Source organism: Phyllobates terribilis, unplaced genomic scaffold (genome assembly GCF_046119375.1).
Source record: "Phyllobates terribilis strain yellow unplaced genomic scaffold, ASM4611937v1 Scaffold_7__3_contigs__length_470593459, whole genome shotgun sequence".
Taxonomy (NCBI): Eukaryota; Metazoa; Chordata; class Amphibia; order Anura; family Dendrobatidae; genus Phyllobates; species Phyllobates terribilis.
Window position 1 is genome coordinate 461,655,719 of NW_027362767.1, and position 21,179 is coordinate 461,676,897.

The 21,179-nt window shown below is 49.2% G+C and overlaps 2 protein-coding genes across 4 annotated transcripts in view; one reads left to right on the top strand and one right to left on the bottom strand.

Annotated features, from left to right (window-relative positions):
* Window positions 1-21,179, bottom strand: part of DIAPH2 (diaphanous related formin 2) — a 2,453,123-nt gene that overhangs the window by 155,872 nt on the left and 2,276,072 nt on the right. The gene's annotated exons all lie outside the window — the stretch shown is intronic.
* LOC141153366 (uncharacterized) lies at window positions 1,608-3,681 on the top strand. Its single transcript, XM_073638075.1, has 2 exons — window positions 1,608-1,684; window positions 2,399-3,681. The coding sequence occupies exons 1-2, from the start codon at window positions 1,608-1,610 to the stop codon at window positions 3,144-3,146; spliced, it is 825 nt and encodes a 274-aa protein (XP_073494176.1). The 3' UTR covers window positions 3,147-3,681.

Below are 21,179 nucleotides of genomic sequence, written 5' to 3' on the forward strand. Positions count from 1 at the left end.
CCTCCTGGCCTCCCTTCTCCACCATCCTCCTCCCAGGCCCCCTGGTCTACCTCCCTCCCCCATCCACCTTCCTCCTCCTGGCCTCCCTTCTCCACCATCCTCCTCCCAGGCCCCTTGGTCTATCTCCCTCCCCCATCCACCTTCCTCCTCCTGGCCTCCCTTCTCCACCATCCTCCTCCCAGGCCCCCTGGTCTACCTCCCTCACCCATCCACCTCATTCCTCCCTCACCCATCCACCTCCCTCCTCCTAGCTTCAATTGTCCACCTCCCTCAATCACCTCCCTCCTCCAAACCTCTCTCCCCCATCCACCTCCCTCCTTCCAGCCTCCCCATCCACCTTCCTCCTCCTGGCCTCCCTTCTCCACCATCCTCCTCCCAGGCCCCCTGGTCTACCTCCCTCCCCCATCCACCTTCCTCCTCCTGGCCTCCCTTCTCCACCATCCTCCTCCCAGGCCCCCTAGTCTACCTCTCTCCCCCGTCCACCTCCCTCCTTCCAGCCTCCCCCATCCACCTTCCTCCTCCTGGCCTCCCTTCTCCACCATCCTCCTCCCAGGCCCCTTGGTCTATCTCCCTCCCCCATCCACCTTCCTCCTCCTGGCCTCCCTTCTCCACCATCCTCCTCCCAGGCCCCCTGGTCTACCTCCCTCACCCATCCACCTTCCTCCTCCTGGCCTCCCTTCTCCACCATTCTCCTCCCAGGCCCCCTGGTCTACCTCCCTCACCCATCCACCTTCCTCCTCCTGGCCTCCCTTCTCCACCATCCTCCTCCCAGGCCCCCTGGTCTACCTCTCTCCCCCGTCCACCTCCCTCCTTCCAGCCTCCCCCATCCACCTTCCTCCTCCTGGCCTCCCTTCTCCACCATCCTCCTCCCAGGCCCCTTGGTCTATCTCCCTCCCTCATCCACCTTCCTCCTCCTGGCCTCCCTTTTCCACCATCCTCCTCCCAGGCCCCCTGGTCTACCTCCCTCCCCCATCCACCTTCCTCCTCCTGGCCTCCCTTCTCCACCATCCTCCTCCCAGGCCCCCTGGTCTACCTCTCTCCCCCGTCCACCTCCCTCCTTCCAGCCTCCCCCATCCACCTTCCTCCTCCTGGCCTCCCTTCTCCACCATCCTCCTCCCAGCCCCCCTGGTCTACCTCCCTCCCCCATCCACCTTCCTCCTCCTGGCCTCCCTTCTCCACCATCCTCCTCCCAGCCCCCCTGGTCTACCTCCCTCACCCATCCACCTTCCTCCTCCTGGCCTCCCTTCTCCACCATCCTCCTCCCAGGCCCCCTGGTCTACCTCCCTCACCCATCCACCTTCCTCCTCCTGGCCTCCCTTCTCCACCATCCTCCTCCCAGCCCCCCTGGTCTACCTCCCTCCCCCATCCACCTTCCTCCTCCTGGCCTCCCTTCTCCACCATCCTCCTCCCAGGCCCCCTGGTCTACCTCCCTCACCCATCCACCTCATTCCTCCCTCATTCACCTCCCTCCTCCAAACCTCTCTCCCCCGTCCTCCTCCTTCCTCCCGGCCTCCCACCATCCAAAAAACTTAATTCAGCAAAGGTTAAAGTCAGGACAAATCTAAAAGTGTCCGCAAATAATGTGGGCTCATATTACACGTGCCAAGATGGCGGTCCTGGATTATTCACCGGAAGCCGAGCACAACGCCACCGCCGGGCAGATCCTCTGTCCACAATCATGTAGGTAATAGTAAGACCTTATTAGTAAGGTTCGTGGAACAATACAGGTAATAAAACGAGCGCCATATGTGAGGTTCTATTAAAATGGGCATTTTATAAGTCCAGATCAAGCATCCGGCAGCTCAGGAGTCTAATGTATTCACTCTCCGCCCACCCAGCCTGACTGACTCCTGCAGCTTGTACTGAGCAGGGTGAGATCTCAGCAGCAGAAGCAGGGAGGAGGGACGCTGAGGAGGACAGTGGAGAGATCCCAATCTGGAGAGTTGGACAGAGATTCAGCAGCAGGGAAGAATAACACTGAGGAGCTGTCAATCAGACTAAACAGGTGCAGACTAAACAGCAGCAAGGGCAAGGGATACTTATAAGCTGTCACTCAAGCAAGGTGGGTAAGATTCAGGGAGGGAGGGATACTGAGGAGCTGTCAGTCAAGATAGATGGGTGCAGATTGCATTTGACCTTTCAAAAAGGATTATGTTGCCAATCTGACAAAGATTGTCATAAGTACAGCAGCTCCCTCAGGTCTAAGATGAATTTCATTGTGAATGCAGTTTATATTACAAAATCTAGTGATAGATTCATTGTAAATATCTCTACACTCGGGTGACACCTAAACGCATGTGAACGAAGAGCTACATTTTTCCCCACAGCTTTTAATGTAAGTTATTTATTATGCAGAAAAAACACAGACGAGAGTCTGAAATATCTCTACTTACAGCAGGTTTGTGCAAGAAGGACAAAGTCATGGACTCAAGAAGGACAAAGTCATGGACTCAAGAAGGACAAAGTCATGGACTCAAGAAGGACAAAGTCACGGACTCAAGAAGGACAAAGTCACGGACTCAAGAAGGACAAAGTCACGGACTCAAGAAGGACAAAGTCACGGACTCAAGAAGGACAAAGTCACGGATTCAAGAAGGACAAAGTCGTGGATTCAAGAAGGACAAAGTCGTGGACTCAAGAAGGACAAAGTCGTGGACTCAAGAAGGACAAAGTCGTGGACTCAAGAAGGACAAAGTCATGGACTCAAGAAGGACAAAGTCACGGACACAAGAAGGACAAAGTCACGGACTCAAGAAGGACAAAGTCACGGATTCAAGAAGGACAAAGTCACGGACTCAAGAAGGACAAAGTCACGGATTCAAGAAGGACAAAGTCACGGACTCAAGAAGGACAAAGTCACGGACTCAAGAAGGACAAAGTCGCGGACTCAAGAAGGACAAAGTCGCGGACTCAAGAAGGACAAAGTCGCGGACTCAAGAAGGACAAAGTCGCGGACTCAAGAAGGACAAAGTCGCGGACTCAAGAAGGACAAAGTCGCGGACTCAAGAAGGACAAAGTCGCGGACTCAAGAAGGACAAAGTCGTGGACTCAAGAAGGACAAAGTCACGGACTCAAGAAGGACAAAGTCACGGACTCAAGAAGGACAAAGTCATGGACTCAAGCAGCTATTTTCATGGACTGTATGAGAGTATCTCCTGCAAAAACCCCGACTCCGAACATAGGACCTGTCCAGTGCCATCCTGGCATCCATAACTCAGCCCTGACCGTCCTGCGCACACCTGTGCTGATTACAGACATGGCGGGACATACGATGTGACCCTCGTCTTCCTGCACAATAAGAAGGCAGAAGATCTTCTCTGACATAAGTGCAGTCTTCCCGCTGAATGTTGCGGGATTCCAGCGTCTTTACCTTCCAGCGATCAATGCTCACCATGCTTCCTTACTGCACTTACAGAAATGACTTTAACCCCTCCAGCACAGTGGAGATTAATTAAATCAAATAAATTAATCCAGCTTCATTAGGTTAATGAAGTGAAAAACTAATGTAAAGACAGAGGGGTCAAAGTGAAAAAATGGCGCCACAATTGTAGAGCGAGACGGATTTAATTGTTAAAAGAAAAAGGAAAGAGGACAATTAACAGAAACATAATTAATAGACTGATTTACGGGGGGAGAAAATCCACTTGTTTAATGTTCTGTAACATTAATTTAACAAGACTGAAAGGCGTAAACGACGAGGTCGGGCGAACGCACGCAAATGGTAGGAACTTCAGGCTTTGCTAACTTTTATAATGAATGCACCAATCATTGGTAAAATCAAAAAGAAAAACACCTGAATTATTAGCAAAATGGTGGTCCAAAGACTTAACTAACCCAGAGTAGTGCTCATTGTCTCCAGCGCGCCATACTTCCACAAGATTGCGGTAGAGTCATGAACAGTGGCTCCAGCTTAGCAGCAATATCTGCTGGAGACTGCAGTGGTCTGACATCCACCTCATTAGTGGCTGCAGAGCTGAGCCCCTGCCGCGCTCTTACTGAAGCTGAGCCCCTGCCGCGCTCTTACTGAAGCTGAGCCCCTGCCGCGCTCTTACTGAAGCTGAGCCCCTGCCGCGCTCATACTGAAGCTCAGCCCCTGCCGCGCTCTTACTGAAGCTGAGCCCCTGCCGCGCTCTTACTGAAGCTGAGCCCCTGCCGCGCTCTTACTGAAGCTGAGCCCCTGCCGCGCTCTTACTGAAGCTCAGCCCCTGCCGCGCTCTTACTGAAGCTCAGCCCCTGCCATGCTCATACTGAAGCTCAGCCCCTGCCGCGCTCTTACTGAAGCTGAGCCCCTGCCGCGCTCTTACTGAAGCTGAGCCCCTGCCGCGCTCTTACTGAAGCTGAGCCCCTGCCGCGCTCTTACTGAAGCTGAGCCCCTGCCGCGCTCTTACTGAAGCTCAGCCCCTGCCGCGCTCTTACTGAAGCTCAGCCCCTGCCGCGCTCATACTGAAGCTCAGCCCCTGCCGCGCTCTTACTGAAGCTGAGCCCCTGCCGCGCTCTTACTGAAGCTGAGCCCCTGCCGCGCTCTTACTGAAGCTGAGCCCCTGCCGCGCTCTTACTGAAGCTGAGCCCCTGCCGCGCTCTTACTGAAGCTGAGCCCCTGCCGCGCTCTTACTGAAGCTGAGCCCCTGCCGCGCTCATACTGAAGCTCAGCCCCTGCCGTGCTCTTACTGAAGCTCAGCCCCTGCCGCGCTCTTACTGAAGCTCAGCCCCCGCCGCGCTCTTACTGAAGCTCAGCCCCCGCCGCGCTCTTACTGAAGCTCAGCCCCCGCCGCGCTCTTACTGAAGCTCAGCCCCCGCCGCGCTCTTACTGAAGGTCAGCCCCTGCCGCGCTCATACTGAAGCTGAGCCCCTGCCGCACTCTTACTGAAGCTCAGCCCCCGCCACGCTCTTACTGAAGCTCAGCCCCCGCCGCGCTCTTACTGAAGCTCAGCCCCCGCCGCGCTCTTACTGAAGCTCAGCCCCTGCCGCGCTCTTACTGAAGCTCAGCCCCTGCCGCGCTCATACTGAAGCTCAGCCCCCGCCGCGCTCTTACTGAAGCTCAGCCCCCGCCGCGCTCTTACTGAAGCTCAGCCCCCGCCGCGCTCTTACTGAAGCTCAGCCCCCGCCGCGCTCTTACTGAAGCTCAGCCCCCGCCGCGCTCTTACTGAAGCTCAGCCCCCGCCGCGCTCTTACTGAAGCTCAGCCCCTGCCATGCTCATACTGAAGCTCAGCCCCTGCCGCGCTCTTACTGAAGCTCAGCCCCTGCCGTGCTCTTACTGAAGCTCAGCCCCTGCCGTGCTCTGACTGAAGCTCAGCCCCTGCCGCGCTCATACTGAAGCTCAGCCCCCGCCGCGCTCTTACTGAAGCTCAGCCCCTGCCATGCTCATACTGAAGCTCAGCCCCTGCCGCGCTCTTACTGAAGCTCAGCCCCTGCCGTGCTCTTACTGAAGCTCAGCCCCTGCCGTGCTCTGACTGAAGCTCAGCCCCTGCCGCGCTCATACTGAAGCTCAGCCCCCGCCGTGCTCTTACTGAAGCTCAGCCCCCGCCGTGCTCTTACTGAAGCTCAGCCCCTGCCGTGCTCTTACTGAAGCTCAGCCCCTGCCGTGCTCTTACTGAAGCTCAGCCCCTGCCGTGCTCATACTGAAGCTCAGCCCCTGCCGCGCTCTTACTGAAGCTCAGCCCCTGCCGTGCTCTTACTGAAGCTCAGCCCCTGCCGCGCTCTTACTGAAGCTCAGCCCCTGCCGCGCTCATACTGAAGCTCAGCCCCCGCCGCGCTCTTACTGAAGCTCAGCCCCCGCCGCGCTCTTACTGAAGCTCAGCCCCCGCCGCGCTCTTACTGAAGCTCAGCCCCCGCCGCGCTCTTACTGAAGCTCAGCCCCTGCCGCGCTCTTACTGAAGTTCAGCCCCTGCCATGCTCATACTGAAGTTCAGCCCCTGCCGCGCTCATACTGAAGTTCAGCCCCTGCCGCGCTCATACTGAAGCTCAGCCCCTGCCGTGCTCTGACTGAAGCTCAGCCCCTGCCGCGCTCTTACTGAAGTTCAGCCCCTGCCATGCTCATACTGAAGCTCAGCCCCTGCCGCGCTCTTACTGAAGCTCAGCCCCTGCCGTGCTCTTACTGAAGCTCAGCCCCTGCCGCGCTCTGACTGAAGCTGAGCCCCTGCCGTGCTCTTACTGAAGCTCAGCCCCTGCCGCGCTCATACTGAAGCTCAGCCCCTGCCGCGCTCTTACTGAAGCTCAGCCCCTGCCGCGCTCTTACTGAAGCTCAGCCCCTGCCATGCTCATACTGAAGCTCAGCCCCCGCCGCGCTCTTACTGAAGCTCAGCCCCCGCCGCGCTCTTACTGAAGCTCAGCCCCTGCCGTGCTCTTACTGAAGCTCAGCCCCTGCCGCGCTCTTACTGAAGCTCAGCCCCTGCCGTGCTCTTACTGAAGCTCAGCCCCTGCCGCGCTCTGACTGAAGCTGAGCCCCTGCCGTGCTCTTACTGAAGCTCAGCCCCTGCCGCGCTCTTACTGAAGCTCAGCCCCTGCCGCGCTCTTACTGAAGCTCAGCCCCTGCCGCGCTCTTACTGAAGCTCAGCCCCTGCCGCGCTCATACTGAAGCTCAGCCCCTGCCATGCTCATACTGAAGCTCAGCCCCCGCCGCGCTCTTACTGAAGCTCAGCCCCCGCCGCGCTCTTACTGAAGCTCAGCCCCTGCCGTGCTCATACTGAAGTTCAGCCCCTGCCGCGCTCTTACTGAAGCTCAGCCCCTGCCGCGCTCATACTGAAGCTCAGCCCCTGCCGCGCTCTTACTGAAGCTCAGCCCCTGCCGCGCTCATACTGAAGCTCAGCCCCTGCCGCGCTCTTACTGAAGCTCAGCCCCTGCCGCGCTCTTACTGAAGCTCAGCCCCTGCCGCGCTCTTACTGAAGCTCAGCCCCTGCCGCGCTCTTACTGAAGCTCAGCCCCTGCCGTGCTCATACTGAAGCTCAGCCCCTGCCGCGCTCTTACTGAAGCTCAGCCCCTGCCGCGCTCATACTGAAGCTCAGCCCCTGCCGCGCTCTTACTGAAGCTCAGCCCCTGCCGCGCTCTTACTGAAGCTCAGCCCCTGCCGCGCTCTTACTGAAGCTCAGCCCCTGCCGCGCTCATACTGAAGCTCAGCCCCCGCCGCGCTCTTACTGAAGCTCAGCCCCTGCCGCGCTCTTACTGAAGCTCAGCCCCTGCCGCGCTCTTACTGAAGCTCAGCCCCTGCCGTGCTCATACTGAAGCTCAGCCCCTGCCGCGCTCTTACTGAAGCTCAGCCCCTGCCGCGCTCATACTGAAGCTCAGCCCCTGCCATGCTCATACTGAAGCTCAGCCCCCGCCGCGCTCTTACTGAAGCTCAGCCCCCGCCGCGCTCTTACTGAAGCTCAGCCCCTGCCGTGCTCATACTGAAGTTCAGCCCCTGCCGCGCTCTTACTGAAGTTCAGCCCCTGCCGCGCTCTTACTGAAGCTCAGCCCCTGCCGCGCTCATACTGAAGCTCAGCCCCTGCCGTGCTCTTACTGAAGCTCAGCCCCTGCTATGCTATTAAGTGAAGCTCTGCGTCTTCATACTGGCTGCTGGATATGAGCAGGAGCGCAGCGAAAGAGTCGATATCTAAACAAAAGATTGTAGAGGCGGCTAAATGAACAGAAATAACCATGAGACTGAAGTAACTGCTCAGAGACACGTCCAAAGACAAAGTTGCCTCTATGAGGAGCCTAAAGATCCTAATAATTCACCAGTACTTATCTCATTGGGGACAATCCATTCTCTGAATGTCATTAAGCTGCAGATCGGCTGCAGACAGCTAACCAATTTTTCATAGTCATCCACCACAAAATTGTCACCAAGTGCATTTCACAAGAAGTAGGCGACACCTGTGCAGATGGCAGGCTGCTGTCTGAATGTTGCACCACAGCAGTCCACACAGTGCAAATGCTCAGTACACAGTATATTAGAGGAATGATCTGCAAGCAGGAGCGCTGTGAGAACGGTTCAGTGAAATAATAATAAGTTTATAGCGCCAACATATTCCGCAGCACAACAGACAATAAAGACAATACAAAGTAACACATAATTCAGCAGTCACTGGAGGAGAGAGGGACTTGCGGCTCACAAGCTACAATCTATAGGATTGTAAAGAAAGGAGACTATTAGTAATGTAAAACACATTGAAGCTGTAATAATATATCCCAGCAGAGAGACTCGCAGCTTTATGTATCCATATTGCAGCTATTGGGCACCTCTGGATACAGGGTCCCAGGAAGCCATCGCAGCTGAACCCTGGACCCTGAGGAGCCCCCCTGGCTCCTGAGGAGCTGCTCCGCCACATGAGCTGGGGCCCTGTTATAGATTTTGCATTAGGGCCCAGAAGCTACAACTAAGGTTAGAGAACAGATAGATACACATTGTCTTGGGACCTCGACACTAAATATAAGAAGGAGCCAGAAGGGACAAGGGCCGTCACGTCCCCCCAGGTCTGACATCGAGACTACCACCTGAAGAATTTCCAGATGATTGGATGCCAGATGAATGGACGGCTTTCCTTTTAGTGGCAGATACTGGATATTCCAATAACTGCAGCGGATACACAGCAGAACGAGGGAACCCGTGTACAGTCAGTATGATGATGGGAATGTGATGAGATCAAGATTGCTCCACGTCTTCTGGAAATGGATATCATCAATATAACCGAGTGTCACCGCTGCACTTTGTTACAGCTTTTCAGGTTGACAAACCGGAGCCATAGACGTCGCAGATGTGAACTTCCATTAAGTATATCAGCAATTACAGGCGGAGGCCATTCCATCCTCACTGCGGGAGATACATTCAGTGTAACATTGTGTCCACAGTCATCTGAACCCTAATAACGGCTGCTGTTTATTGCTCCACTCTTCTGATATTACGCCTTGGACCCGGTCCATCATAATCCCCCGAATCCACCCGGACAATTACTTGGAGACAGGACGTTTCCTCTGGACGCTTTTATCCCAGGGATTTGTCTTTCACTGGATTAGAAGATGTGGAACACACAGTAAGTGACAGGGTTATACATGACCAGCGAGCAGCGGCCGAACGCTAGCGCTCCTGTGCGGCTGTGGACCGCCCCGTCCCAACCCTGCAGACAGCGGCCAGTGATAAGAAGAGGGTTGTGCGCTTTTACTGCCTGTTATTGTGCCAGGTGACGGGTCTACAGCGTCATGCGGTTTTTAGTAATGATATAATGTATAGGGTTGTAGGAACTGATGCTGCTGTGAATACTGTAAAGTTAATGCCTATTGTGAGTAACACGCACTCAGCTCCGGTGTAGGGTAAGTATAGTGTTAACACAGGATCACATATAGTTTAGTGCTTAGTTCAGTAGATAGTGACTGTAGATACATTATGGCAAGATACATTTAATATTTGGGACTAGCCCAGATTGGATGGGCAGGAGCAAGTAAAAAGGGAAACACTTCCTGGTTTACACAGTTACTGAGAGAGTTAGTGAAAGTGTTCGTTGGAGGTAAGGTGAAGTTCAAGGCGCAAAGGGCTGAGAACACGGTGTGGACAAAGTGTTCTGATGGTATGAGGTCGCACAAAACTCCCTGCAGACAATCCTGCAACGTCTGGAGCGTACGGCTCGATAGAGGTGCGATGGAGAGCACCTTAACACCTGCCGTACTGAAGAAGATGGAGGTGGAACCGCGTGAGGGAAACGTAGCGGATCTCGGGAATACTACGGTGCCGCATGGGGAATCCCTAAGGCGAACAGGATCTGTTAAAATAGGGATAGTCCGAGCTGAACATAAGAAAACGATGGAAATGTACTGCACTGATGGAACAAGAACTGGAGGGTGTTGTGCCCGGTGCTGCGTGTTAAAGACTGATGTACAGTACAGACCAAAAGTTTGGACACACCGTCTTATTTAAAGATTTTTCTGTGTTTTCATCACTATGAAAATTGTACATTCACACTGAAGGCATCAAAACTATGAATTAACACATGTGGAATTATATACTTAACAAAAAGGTGTGAAACAACTGAAAATATGTCTTATATTCTAGGTTCTTCAAAGTAGCCACCTTTTGCTTTGATGGCTGCTTTTCACACTCTTGGCATTCTCTTGATGAGCTTCAAGAGGTAGTCACCGGAAATGGCCTTCCAACAATCTTGAAGGAGTTCCCAGAGATGCTTAGCACTTGTTGGCCCTTTTGCCTTCACTCTGCGGTCCAGCTCACCCCAAACCATCTCGATTGGGTTCAGGTCTGGTGACTATGGAGGCCAAGTCATCTGGTGTAGCCCCCCATCACTCTCCTTCTTGGTCAAATAGCCCTTACACAGCCTGGAGGTGTGTTTGGGGTCATTGTCCTGTTGAAAAATAAATGATGGTCCAAATAAACGCAAACCAGATGGAATAGCATGCCGCTGCAAGATGCTGTGGTAGCCATGCTGGTTCAGTATGCCTTCAATTTTAAATAAATCCCCAACAGTGTCACCAGCAAAGCCCCCCCACACCATCACACCTCCTCCTCCATGCTTCACGGTGGGAACCAGTCATGTTGAGTCCATCCGTTCACCTTTTCTGCGATGCACAAAGACACGGTGGATGGAACCAAAGATCTCAAATTTGGACTCATCAGACCAAAGCACAGATTTCCACTGGTCTTATATCCATTCCTTGTGTTCTTTAGCCCAAACAAGTCTTTTCTGCTTGTCGCCTGTCCTTAGCCGTGGTTTCCTAACAGCTATTTTACCATGAAGGCCTGCTGCACAAAGTCTCCTCTTAACAGTTGTTGAAGAGATGTGTCTGCTGCTAGAACTCTGTGTGGCATTGACCTGGTCTCTAATCTGAGCTGCTGTTAACCTGCGATTTCTGAGGCTGGTGACTCGGATAAACTTATCCTCAGAAGCAGAGGTGACTCTTGGTCTTCCTTTCCTTTGGCGGCCCTCATGTGAGCCAGTTTCTTTGTAGCGCTTGATGGTTTTTGCAACTGCACTTGGGGACACTTTCAAAGTTTTCCCAATTTTTCGGACTAACTGACCTTCATTTCTTAAAGTAATGATGGCCACTCGTTTTTCTTTACTTAGCTGCTTTTTTCTTGCCATAATACAAATTCTAAGAGTCTATTCAGTAGGACTATCAGCTGTGTATCTATCAGACTTCTGCACAACACAACTGATGGTCACAACCCCATTTATAAGGCAAGAAATCCCACTTATTAAACCTGACAGGGCACACCTGTGAAGTGAAGACCATTTCCGGTGACTACCTCTTGAAGCTCATCAAGAGAATGGCAAGAGTGTGCAAAGCAGTCATCAAAGCAAAAGGTGGCTACTTTGAAGAACCAAGAATATAAGACATATTTTCAGTAGTTTCACACTTTTTTGTTAAGTATATAATTCCACATGTGGTAATTCACAGTTTTGATGCCTTCAGTGTGAATGTACAATTTTCATAGTCAGGAAAATACAGAAAAATCTTTAAATGAGAAGGTGTGTCCAAACTTTTGGTCTGTACTGTACTTGAGTTGTCCAGTAAAGTTGAACTTGTTAAAGCGAAGCAGGTGTCCTCTGATGTGTGCGGCTGATTCTGGGACTGAAGAGAGAGAGCGGAGGCCTCCGGCCTACAAGGGAGTGCAGCGCAATGTACACAGCAACAAAGGTATGGACAATTTGTTTGTAAAGTGGAAGGGCGTTAGGGAGCAGCAGCTCGTCCACCGCTACCGTCCTGCGCACCTTACACCATCATTGATTAATAAAATAACAACTATAATACTGCCCCCCATGTACAAGAATATAACTACCATAATACTGCCCCTATGTACAAGAATATAACTACTATAATACTGCTCCTATGTACAAGAATATAACTACTATAATACTGCCCCTATGTACAAGAATATAACTACTATAATACTACCCCTATGTACAAGAATATAACTACTATAATACTGCCCCCTATGTACAAGAATATAACTACTATAATACTGCTCCTATGTACAAGAATATAACTACTATAATACTGCTCCTATGTACAAGAATATAACTACTATAATTCTGCCCCCCCATGTACAAGAATATAACTACTATAATACTGCCCCCTATGTGCAGGAATATAACTACTATAATACTGCTCCTATATACAAGAATATAACTACTATAATACTGCCCCTATGTACAAGAATATAACTACTATAATACTGTTCCTATGTACAAGAATATAACTACTATAATACTGCCCCTATGTACAAGAATATAACTACTATAATACTGCTCCTATGTACAAGAATATAACTACTGTAATACTGCTCCTATGTACAAGAATATAACTACTATAATACTGTCCCTATGTACAAGAATATAACTACTATAATACTGCTCCCAATGTACAAGAATATAACTACTATAATACTGTCCCTAAGTACAAGAATATAACTACTGTAATACTGCCCCTATGTACAAGAATATAACTACTATATTACTGCTCCTATGTACAAGAATATAACTACTATAATACTGCCCCTATGTACAAGAATATAACTACTATAATACTGCTCCTATGTACAAGAATATAACTACTATAATACTGCTCCTATGTACAAGAATATAACTACTATAATACTGCTCCTATGTACAAGAATATAACTACTATAATACTGCTCCTATGTACAAGAATATAACTACTATAATACTGCTCCTATGTACAAGAATATAACTACTATAATACTGCTCCTATGTACAAGAATATAACTACTATAATACTGCTCCTATGTACAAGAATATAACTACTATAATACTGCTCCCTATGTACAAGAATATAACGACTATAATACTGCCCCTATGTACAAGAATATAACTACTATAATACTGCTCCCTATGTACAAGAATATAACTACTATAATACTGCTCCCTATGTACAAGAATATAACTACTATAATACTGCTCCTATGTACAAGAATATAACTACTATAATACTGCTCCTATGTACAAGAATATAACTACTATAATACTGCTCCTATGTACAAGAATATAACTACTATAATACTACCCCTATGTACAAGAATATAACTACTATAATACTGCCCCCTATGTACAAGAATATAACTACTATAATACTGCTCCTATGTACAAGAATATAACTACTATAATACTGCTCCTATGTACAAGAATATAACTACTATAATACTGCTCCTATGTACAAGAATATAACTACTATAATACTGCCCCTATGTACAAGAATATAACTACTATAATACTGCCCCCTATGTACAAGAATATAACTACTATAATACTGCCCCTATGTACAAGAATATAACTACTATAATACTGCTCCTATGTACAAGAATATAACTACTATAATTCTGCCCCTATGTACAAGAATATAACTACTATAATACTGCTCCTATGTACAAAAATATAACTACTATAATACTGCTCCTATGTACAAGAATATAACTACTATAATACTGCCCCTATGTACAAGGATATAACTACTATAATACTGCCCCTATGTACAAGGATATAACTACTGTAATACTGCTCCTATGTACAAGAATATAACTACTATAATACTGCTCCTATGTACAAGAATATAACTACTATAATACTGCCCCTATGTACAAGAATATAACTACTATAATACTGCTCCTATGTACAAGAATATAACTACTATAATTCTGCCCCTATGTACAAGGATATAACTACTATAATACTGCTCCTATGTACAAGAATATAACTACTATAATACTGCCCCTATGTACAAGAATATAACTACTATAATACTGCTCCCTATGTACAAGAATATAACTACTATAATACTGCCCCCTATGTACAAGAATATAACTACTATAATACTGCCCCTATGTACAAGAATATAACTACTATAATACTGCCCCTATGTACAAGAATATAACTACTATAATACTGCTCTCTATGTACAAGAATATAACTACTATAATACTGCTCCTATGTACTAGAATATAACTACTATAATACTGCCCCTATGTACAAGAATATAACTACTATAATACTGCTCCCTATGTACAAGAATATAACTACTATAATACTGCCCCCTATGTACAAGAATATAACTACTATAATACTGCCCCTATATACAAGAATATAACTACTATAATACTGCCCCTATGTACAAGAATATAACTACTATAATACTGCCCCTATGTACAAGAATATAACTACTATAATACTGCTCCCTATGTACAAGAATATAACTACTATAATACTGCCCCCTATGTACAAGAATATAACTACTATAATACTGCCCCTATATACAAGAATATAACTACTATAATACTGCCCCTATGTACAAGAATATAACTACTATAATACTGCTCCTATGTACAAGAATATAACTACTATAATACTGCCCCTATGTACAAGAATATAACTACTATAATACTGCCCCTATGTACAAGGATATAACTACTATAATACTGCCCCTATGTACAAGGATATAACTACTATAATACTGCCCCTATGTACAAGAATATAACTACTATAATACTGCTCCCTATGTACAAGAATATAACTACTATAATACTGCCCCTATGTACAAGAATATAATTACTATAATACTGCTCCCTATGTACAAGAATATAACTACTATAATACTGCTCCCTATGTACAAGAATATAACTACTATAATACTGCTCCTATGTACAAGAATATAACTACTATAATACTGCTCCTATGTACAAGAATATAACTACTATAATACTGCTCCTATGTACAAGAATATAACTACTATAATACTGCCCCTATGTACAAGGATATAACTACTATAATACTGCCCCTATGTACAAGAATATAACTACTATAATACTGCTCCCTATGTACAAGAATATAACTACTATAATACTGCTCCTATGTACAAGAATATAACTACTATAATACTGCTCCTATGTACAAGAATATAACTACTATAATACTGCCCCTATGTACAAGAATATAACTACTATAATACTGCCCCTATGTACAAGAATATAACTACTATAATACTACCCCTATGTACAAGAATATAACTACTATAATACTGCTCCTATGTACAAGAATATAACTACTATAATACTGCCCCTATGTACAAGAATATAACTACTATAATACTGCTCCTATGTTATTTTTGTTACATTGCGTCTTGTACAGTGCGGTATTCCGCAGCAGTGGATATGGCGGTATGACCAGGCGTTCTTCTCGGCACCTGTATTTGCAGGCTGCAGCTTGCGGTGGCATCCAGGCTCTGTGATGATTGACAGCAGATTAATCCATGGGTTAAGTACATTCAGAGTATCTCGCTGCTCGCAGGATTCTCGGAGATGGAGCTCAGATTTGCTACTTAGGTCTTGAAATAGTGAAATGGACAGGAATGCGCATTGATAAGGGAAATCATATGGATCTGAAGAGACAGGGCCTTGGAACATCAACATCCATTAACAGTGAGCGCGTTCATTCTCTCTGCAACCTTGGGAGTTATTAATGAGCACAATGACAACATCAGGAAAATTAGGGTTATAAGTATTGAATGTGGATTTGGCTACAGAAGACAATAATAGACTTGCGAGGTCAGTGGAGAAATAAGCTTTTGGAGCCATACAATGCGCTGACGTGACGTGGGCCGAGCGTCAGGGACTGATTATTTACATCCATTTATAAGCTGAGGTTTAGATACGTTACTCCCCGGCTTTTTAGATAATGATTTCAGTTCAGTGTCTGATTGTTACAAGAAAAATTACACTTTTTAAACTTTATTACCAATTTCTCTTAACAAATACAATGGTTGGTTGGTGAATTACATCTCCGCATTGTGAAGGTTTAATTGTCTCTTCATAAACATTCAGAGACCTTCATAATCCAGCAGCGACGCTAAAGTCAATTAACAGCGGAGGTGAAAAAGTTTGAGAAGAATTAACAATAGTGAGAATAACCGCTATCTTGGGTTTTCTGAGTTTTTTCCTCTTGGCAAAATATTAAAAGATGAGTAACTTAATACAAGATCCCCACACAGAAGACACAATAGAAGTATGTGTGGTATCCAGTGGAAATGGCTCCTCATATTTGGATTTATATACCATATGTAGTGATCCAAGTAACGTCTATTAGCATGGGAAATGGTCCAGGTAATGCTTAGATTCATAAGAGGTGGTCCAGGTGACTCTTAGAGCCATAAGTGGTGGTCCAGGTAACAACTATAGCCATGAGCAGTAATTTGGTAACACCTATAAGCATAGGAAATGGTCCAGGTAATACTTAGAGTCATAAGCAGTGGTCCAGCTGACACTTGGAGCCATAAGTGGTGGTCCAGCTGACACTTGGAGCCATAAGCAGTGGTCCAGCTGACACTTGGAGCCATAAGCGGTGGTTTAGCTGACACTTGGAGCCATAAGCAGTGGTCCAGCTGACACTTGGAGCCATAAGCGGTGGTTTAGCTGACACTTGGAGCCATAAGCGGTGGTTTAGCTGACACTTGGAGCCATAAGTGATGGTCCAGCTGACACTTGGAGCCATAAGCAGTGGTCCAGCTGACACTTGGAGCCATAAGCGGTGGTTTAGCTGACACTTGGAGCCATAAGCAGTGGTCCAGCTGACACTTGGAGCCATAAGCGGTGGTTTAGCTGACACTTGGAGCCATAAGCGGTGGTTTAGCTGACACTTGGAGCCATAAGTGGTGGTCCAGCTGACACTTGGAGCCATAAGTGGTGGTCCAGCTGACACTTGGAGCCATAAGCAGTGGTCCAGCTGACACTTGGAGCCATAAGCGGTGGTTTAGCTGACACTTGGAGCCATAAGTGGTGGTCCAGCTGACACTTGGAGCCATAAGTGATGGTCCAGCTGACACTTGGAGCCATAAGCAGTGGTCCAGCTGACACTTGGAGCCATAAGTGGTGGTTTAGCTGACACTTGGAGCCATAAGTGGTGGTCCAGCTGACACTTGGAGCCATAAGCAGTGGTCCAGCTGACACTTGGAGCCATAAGCAGTGGTCCAGCTGACACTTGGAGCCATAAGCAGTGGTTTAGCTGACACTTGGAGCCATAAGTGGTGGTCCAGCTGACACTTGGAGCCATAAGTGATGGTCCAGCTGACACTTGGAGCCATAAGCAGTGGTCCAGCTGACACTTGGAGCCATAAGCGGTGGTTTAGCTGACACTTGGAGCCATAAGTGGTGGTCCAGCTGACACTTGGAGCCATAAGTGGTGGTCCAGCTGACACTTGGAGCCATAAGTGATGGTCCAGCTGACACTTGGAGCCATAAGCGGTGGTCTAGCTGACACTTGGAGCCATAAGTGGTGGTTCAGCTGACACTTGGAGCCATAAGCGGTGGTCTAGCTGACACTTGGAGCCATAAGTGGTGGTCCAGCTGACACTTGGAGCCATATGCGGTGGTCCAGCTGACACTTGGAGCCATATGCGGTGGTCCAGCTGACACTTGGGAATCATAAGCAGTGGTCCAGCTGACACTTGGAGCCATCAGTGGCGGTCCAGCTGACACTGGGAGCCATAAGCGGTGGTCCAGCTGACACTTGGAGCCATAAGCGGTGGTCCAGCTGACACTTGGAGTCATAAGCAGTGGTCCAGCTGACACTTGGAGCCATAAGTGGCAGTCCAGCTGACACTTGGAGCCATAAGCGGTGGTCCAGCTGACACCTGGAGCCATAAGCGGTGGTCCAGCTGACACTTGGAGTCATAAGTAGTGGTCCAGCTGACACTTGGAGTCATAAGTAGTGGTCCAGCCTACCCTTAGAGTCATATGCAGTGGTCCAGCTGACACTTGGAATCATAAGCAGTGGTCCAGCTGACACTTGGAGCCATAAGTGGTGGTCCAGCTGACACTTGGAGCCATAAGCAGAGGTCCAGCTGACACTTGGAATCATAAGCAGAGGTCCAGCTGACACTTGGAATCATAAGCAGTGGTCCAGCTGACACCTGGAGCCATATGCGGTGGTCCAGCTGACACTTGGAATCATAAGCAGTGGTCCAGCTGACACTTGGAGCCATAAGTGGTGGTCCAGCTGACACTTGGAGCCATAAGCTGTAGTCAATTGTCAGGGATCACTAATGGTTGATATTTCTGCCTGCATCCTTGGGTCGCTGTCATGATTGGCGCAGGAGCTCGCAGCGGTGGAGGACAGAATCACCCTCATACAATCCATGAGGACACTGCTCGGGCAGCTGCACGTTCCACCACTGGTGGTCCGGTTCTCCTAGCACTCCGCACTATGCGGCTCCTGGTGAATCTTATGCAGAATTCTCCACCATGTAAAAGGAACGTACTTTCCCGGTACAATCAGCCTCAGCCTTCACGAGTCTCTGAGCAAATTATATTTGACATTTAATTTAAGAACGAGAGTTACCTTAATCTCCAGCCGTAGTAGAACTTCCACAATGGGGTAATGAAGCTTTTCCATAGGACAAAATCATTATTTTTCTCCTCGAGATAATTTTGGTTACCAGTAATTGAACATGTAATTTATAACATCGAAAATTCATTATTTTTGACTGTTAATTACAAGAAAGCTTTAAGAATTCTTAGAGATGAGGAGAAGCAGCTGGACATTAGCGGTGTGCGGCACATTATGGGAATTCCCAAAGGAAGGATCTAGAACATCCGGGCTCAGCCTCAATGTATATAAGATGTTCTGCAGACGCCACAAATCCAAGTCCACGCCATAGAGGCCATCCTCCATGGGAAGTGTCTGGAGGCGGGCAGTGCTCCTCCTAGTTATGTGCAGGCTTTGCTTGTGGCCATACCCCTTCTCTGCACCTTCCCTTATAGGAGACTATGGGGCACCATATCACCCATCCTCATCCTCCCCTATTTCTTTGGCCAAATTCGAGCTGCCCGGGATAGGAGTCGTCTTCTGCATCCATTGTGAAGGGACTTGGGGCCACATTTCAACATTTGTTTCCCTCACGGTGTAAATTCTCCGTGGGGACATTTCTTATTAATTTAGGATGTGACTGGCCCTTTGTCTGCCAGTGAGGATGAGAAGTGCGCTGGAGTAATGTGTGTCAAGCTCAACAGCGGCCAAGGGCTTCTCCATCAGTCTGGAGCATCTTTCAGCTGCCATGTGCCATTGACAGAAATGTAGGCAAGTCGGGGGCCGGAGTAGATTCTCTCACAATTTACACCAAAAGTATAATTAATGTCAGCTGCGCTCACCCGTTCTCCCTTTTCAGCTAGGAACCACCCAAGGTGGCAGAGCAGTGACTGCTGGAAAAACGCTAAAAGTTATTGCACAGAGGCCCCTGTACTGTTCTCGCACAGAGGCCCCTGTACTGTTCTCGCACAGAGGCCCTTGTACTGTTCTCGCACAGAGGCCCCTGTACTGTTCTCGCACAGAGGCCCCTGTACTGTTCTCGCACAGAGGCCCCTGTACTGTTCTCGCACAGAGGCCCCTGTACTGTTCTCGCACAGAGGCTCCTGTACTGTTCTCGCACAGAGGCCCCTGTACTGTTCTTGCCCTCGGGCCCCTGTACTGTTCTCGCACAGAGGCCCCTGTACTGTTCTCGCACAGAGGCCCCTGTACTGTTCTCGCACAGAGGCCCCTGTACTGTTCTCTCACTCGGGCCCCTGTACTGTTCTCTCACTCGGGCCCCTGTACTGTTCTCGCACAGAGGCCCCTGTACTGTTCTCGCACAGAGGCCCCTGTACTGTTCTCGCACAGAGGCCCCTGTACTGTTCTCGCACAGAGGCCCCTCTACTGTTCTCGCACAGAGGTCCCTGTACTGTTCTCGCACAGAGGCCCCTGTACTGTTCTCGCACAGAGGCCCCTGTACTGTTCTCGCACAGAGGCCCCTGTACTGTTCTCGCACAGAGGCCCCTGTACTGTTCTCGCACAGAGGCCCCTGTACTGTTCTCGCACAGAGGCCCCTGTACTGTTCTCGCACAGAGGCCCCTGTACTGTTCTCGCACAGAGGCCCCTGTACTGTTCTCGCACAGAGGCCCCTGTACTGTTCTCGCACAGAGGCCCCTGTACTGTTCTCGCACAGAGGCTCCTGTACTGTTCTCGCACAGAGGCCCTTGTACTGTTCTCGCACAGAGGCCCCTGTACTGTTCTCGCACAGAGGCTCCTGTACTGTTCTCGCACAGAGGCCCCTGTACTGTTCTTGCCCTCGGGCCCCTGTACTGTTCTCGCACAGAGGCCCCTGTACTGTTCTCGCACAGAGGCCCCTGTACTGTTCTTGCCCTCGGGCCCCTGGACTGTTCTCACACAGAGGCCCCTGTACTGTTCTCGCACAGAGGCCCTTGTACTGTTCTCGCACAGAGGCCCCTGTACTGTTCTTGCACAGAGGCTCCTGTACTGTTCTCGCACAGAGGCCCCTGTACTGTTCTCGCACAGAGGCCCCTGTACTGTTCTCGCACAGAGGCCCCTGTACTGTTCTTGCCCAGAGGCTCCTGTACTGTTCTCGCACAGAGGCCCTTGTACTGTTCTCGCACTCAGGCCCTGTACTGTTCTCGCCCAGAGGCCCCTGTACTGTTCTCGCACAGAGGCCCCTGCACTGTTCTCGCACAGAGGCCCCTGTACTGTTCTCGCACAGAGGCCCCTGTACTGTTCTCGCCCAGAGGCCCCTGTACTGTTCTCGCACAGAAGCCCTTGTACTGTTCTTGCCCTCGGGCCCCTGGACTGTTCTCACCCAGAGGCCCCTGTACTGTTCTTGCCCTCGGGCCACTGGACTGTTCTCGCCCAGAGGCCCTTGTACTGTTCTTGCCCTCGGGCCCCTGGACTGTTCTCACACAGAGGCCCTTGTACTGTTCTTGCCCTCGGGCCCCTGGACTGTTCTCACACAGAGGCCCTTGTACTGTTCTTGCCCTCGGGCCCCTGGACTGTTCTCACACAGAGGCCCTCTTCAGTCAGTCCTCTACTGATTTGGAGATACAAGTGTAACATGCTGGGACACGATGTCCGATCTACATTCCCACCGCCCCCTCTTTGCGCTGCTCCCCTGGTTATGAAGAAAAGGTTTCAATGTCATATGAGAAGTCAGGCGATGAGTAAGTGCGAGCCGCTCCTGTCTGCGAGGAGGACCACTGTATCATTTTATGAAACCATTAATGCAAGCGGTTGGAGGCAATCGCCTCAGCAGCACTCGAGGCTTTCATTTTATGGAATGGAGTCCTGCCCACAAACTAAATTATTTTTCTAGCTGGCTGAAGTTGACCGGGCGCAGCACAGCTCAGGTCCGGCAGCGAGGGGATACAATGTAG

Coding starts and splice junctions, on each gene's coding strand:
- LOC141153366 (XM_073638075.1), top strand. CDS start 1,608: ATGGCGGTCCTGGATTATTCACCGGAAGCCGAGCACAACGCCACCGCC. Junction 1,685..2,398: donor CTCTGTCCACAATCATGTAG/GTAATAGTAAGA, acceptor TACTTACAGCAG/GTTTGTGCAAGAAGGACAAA.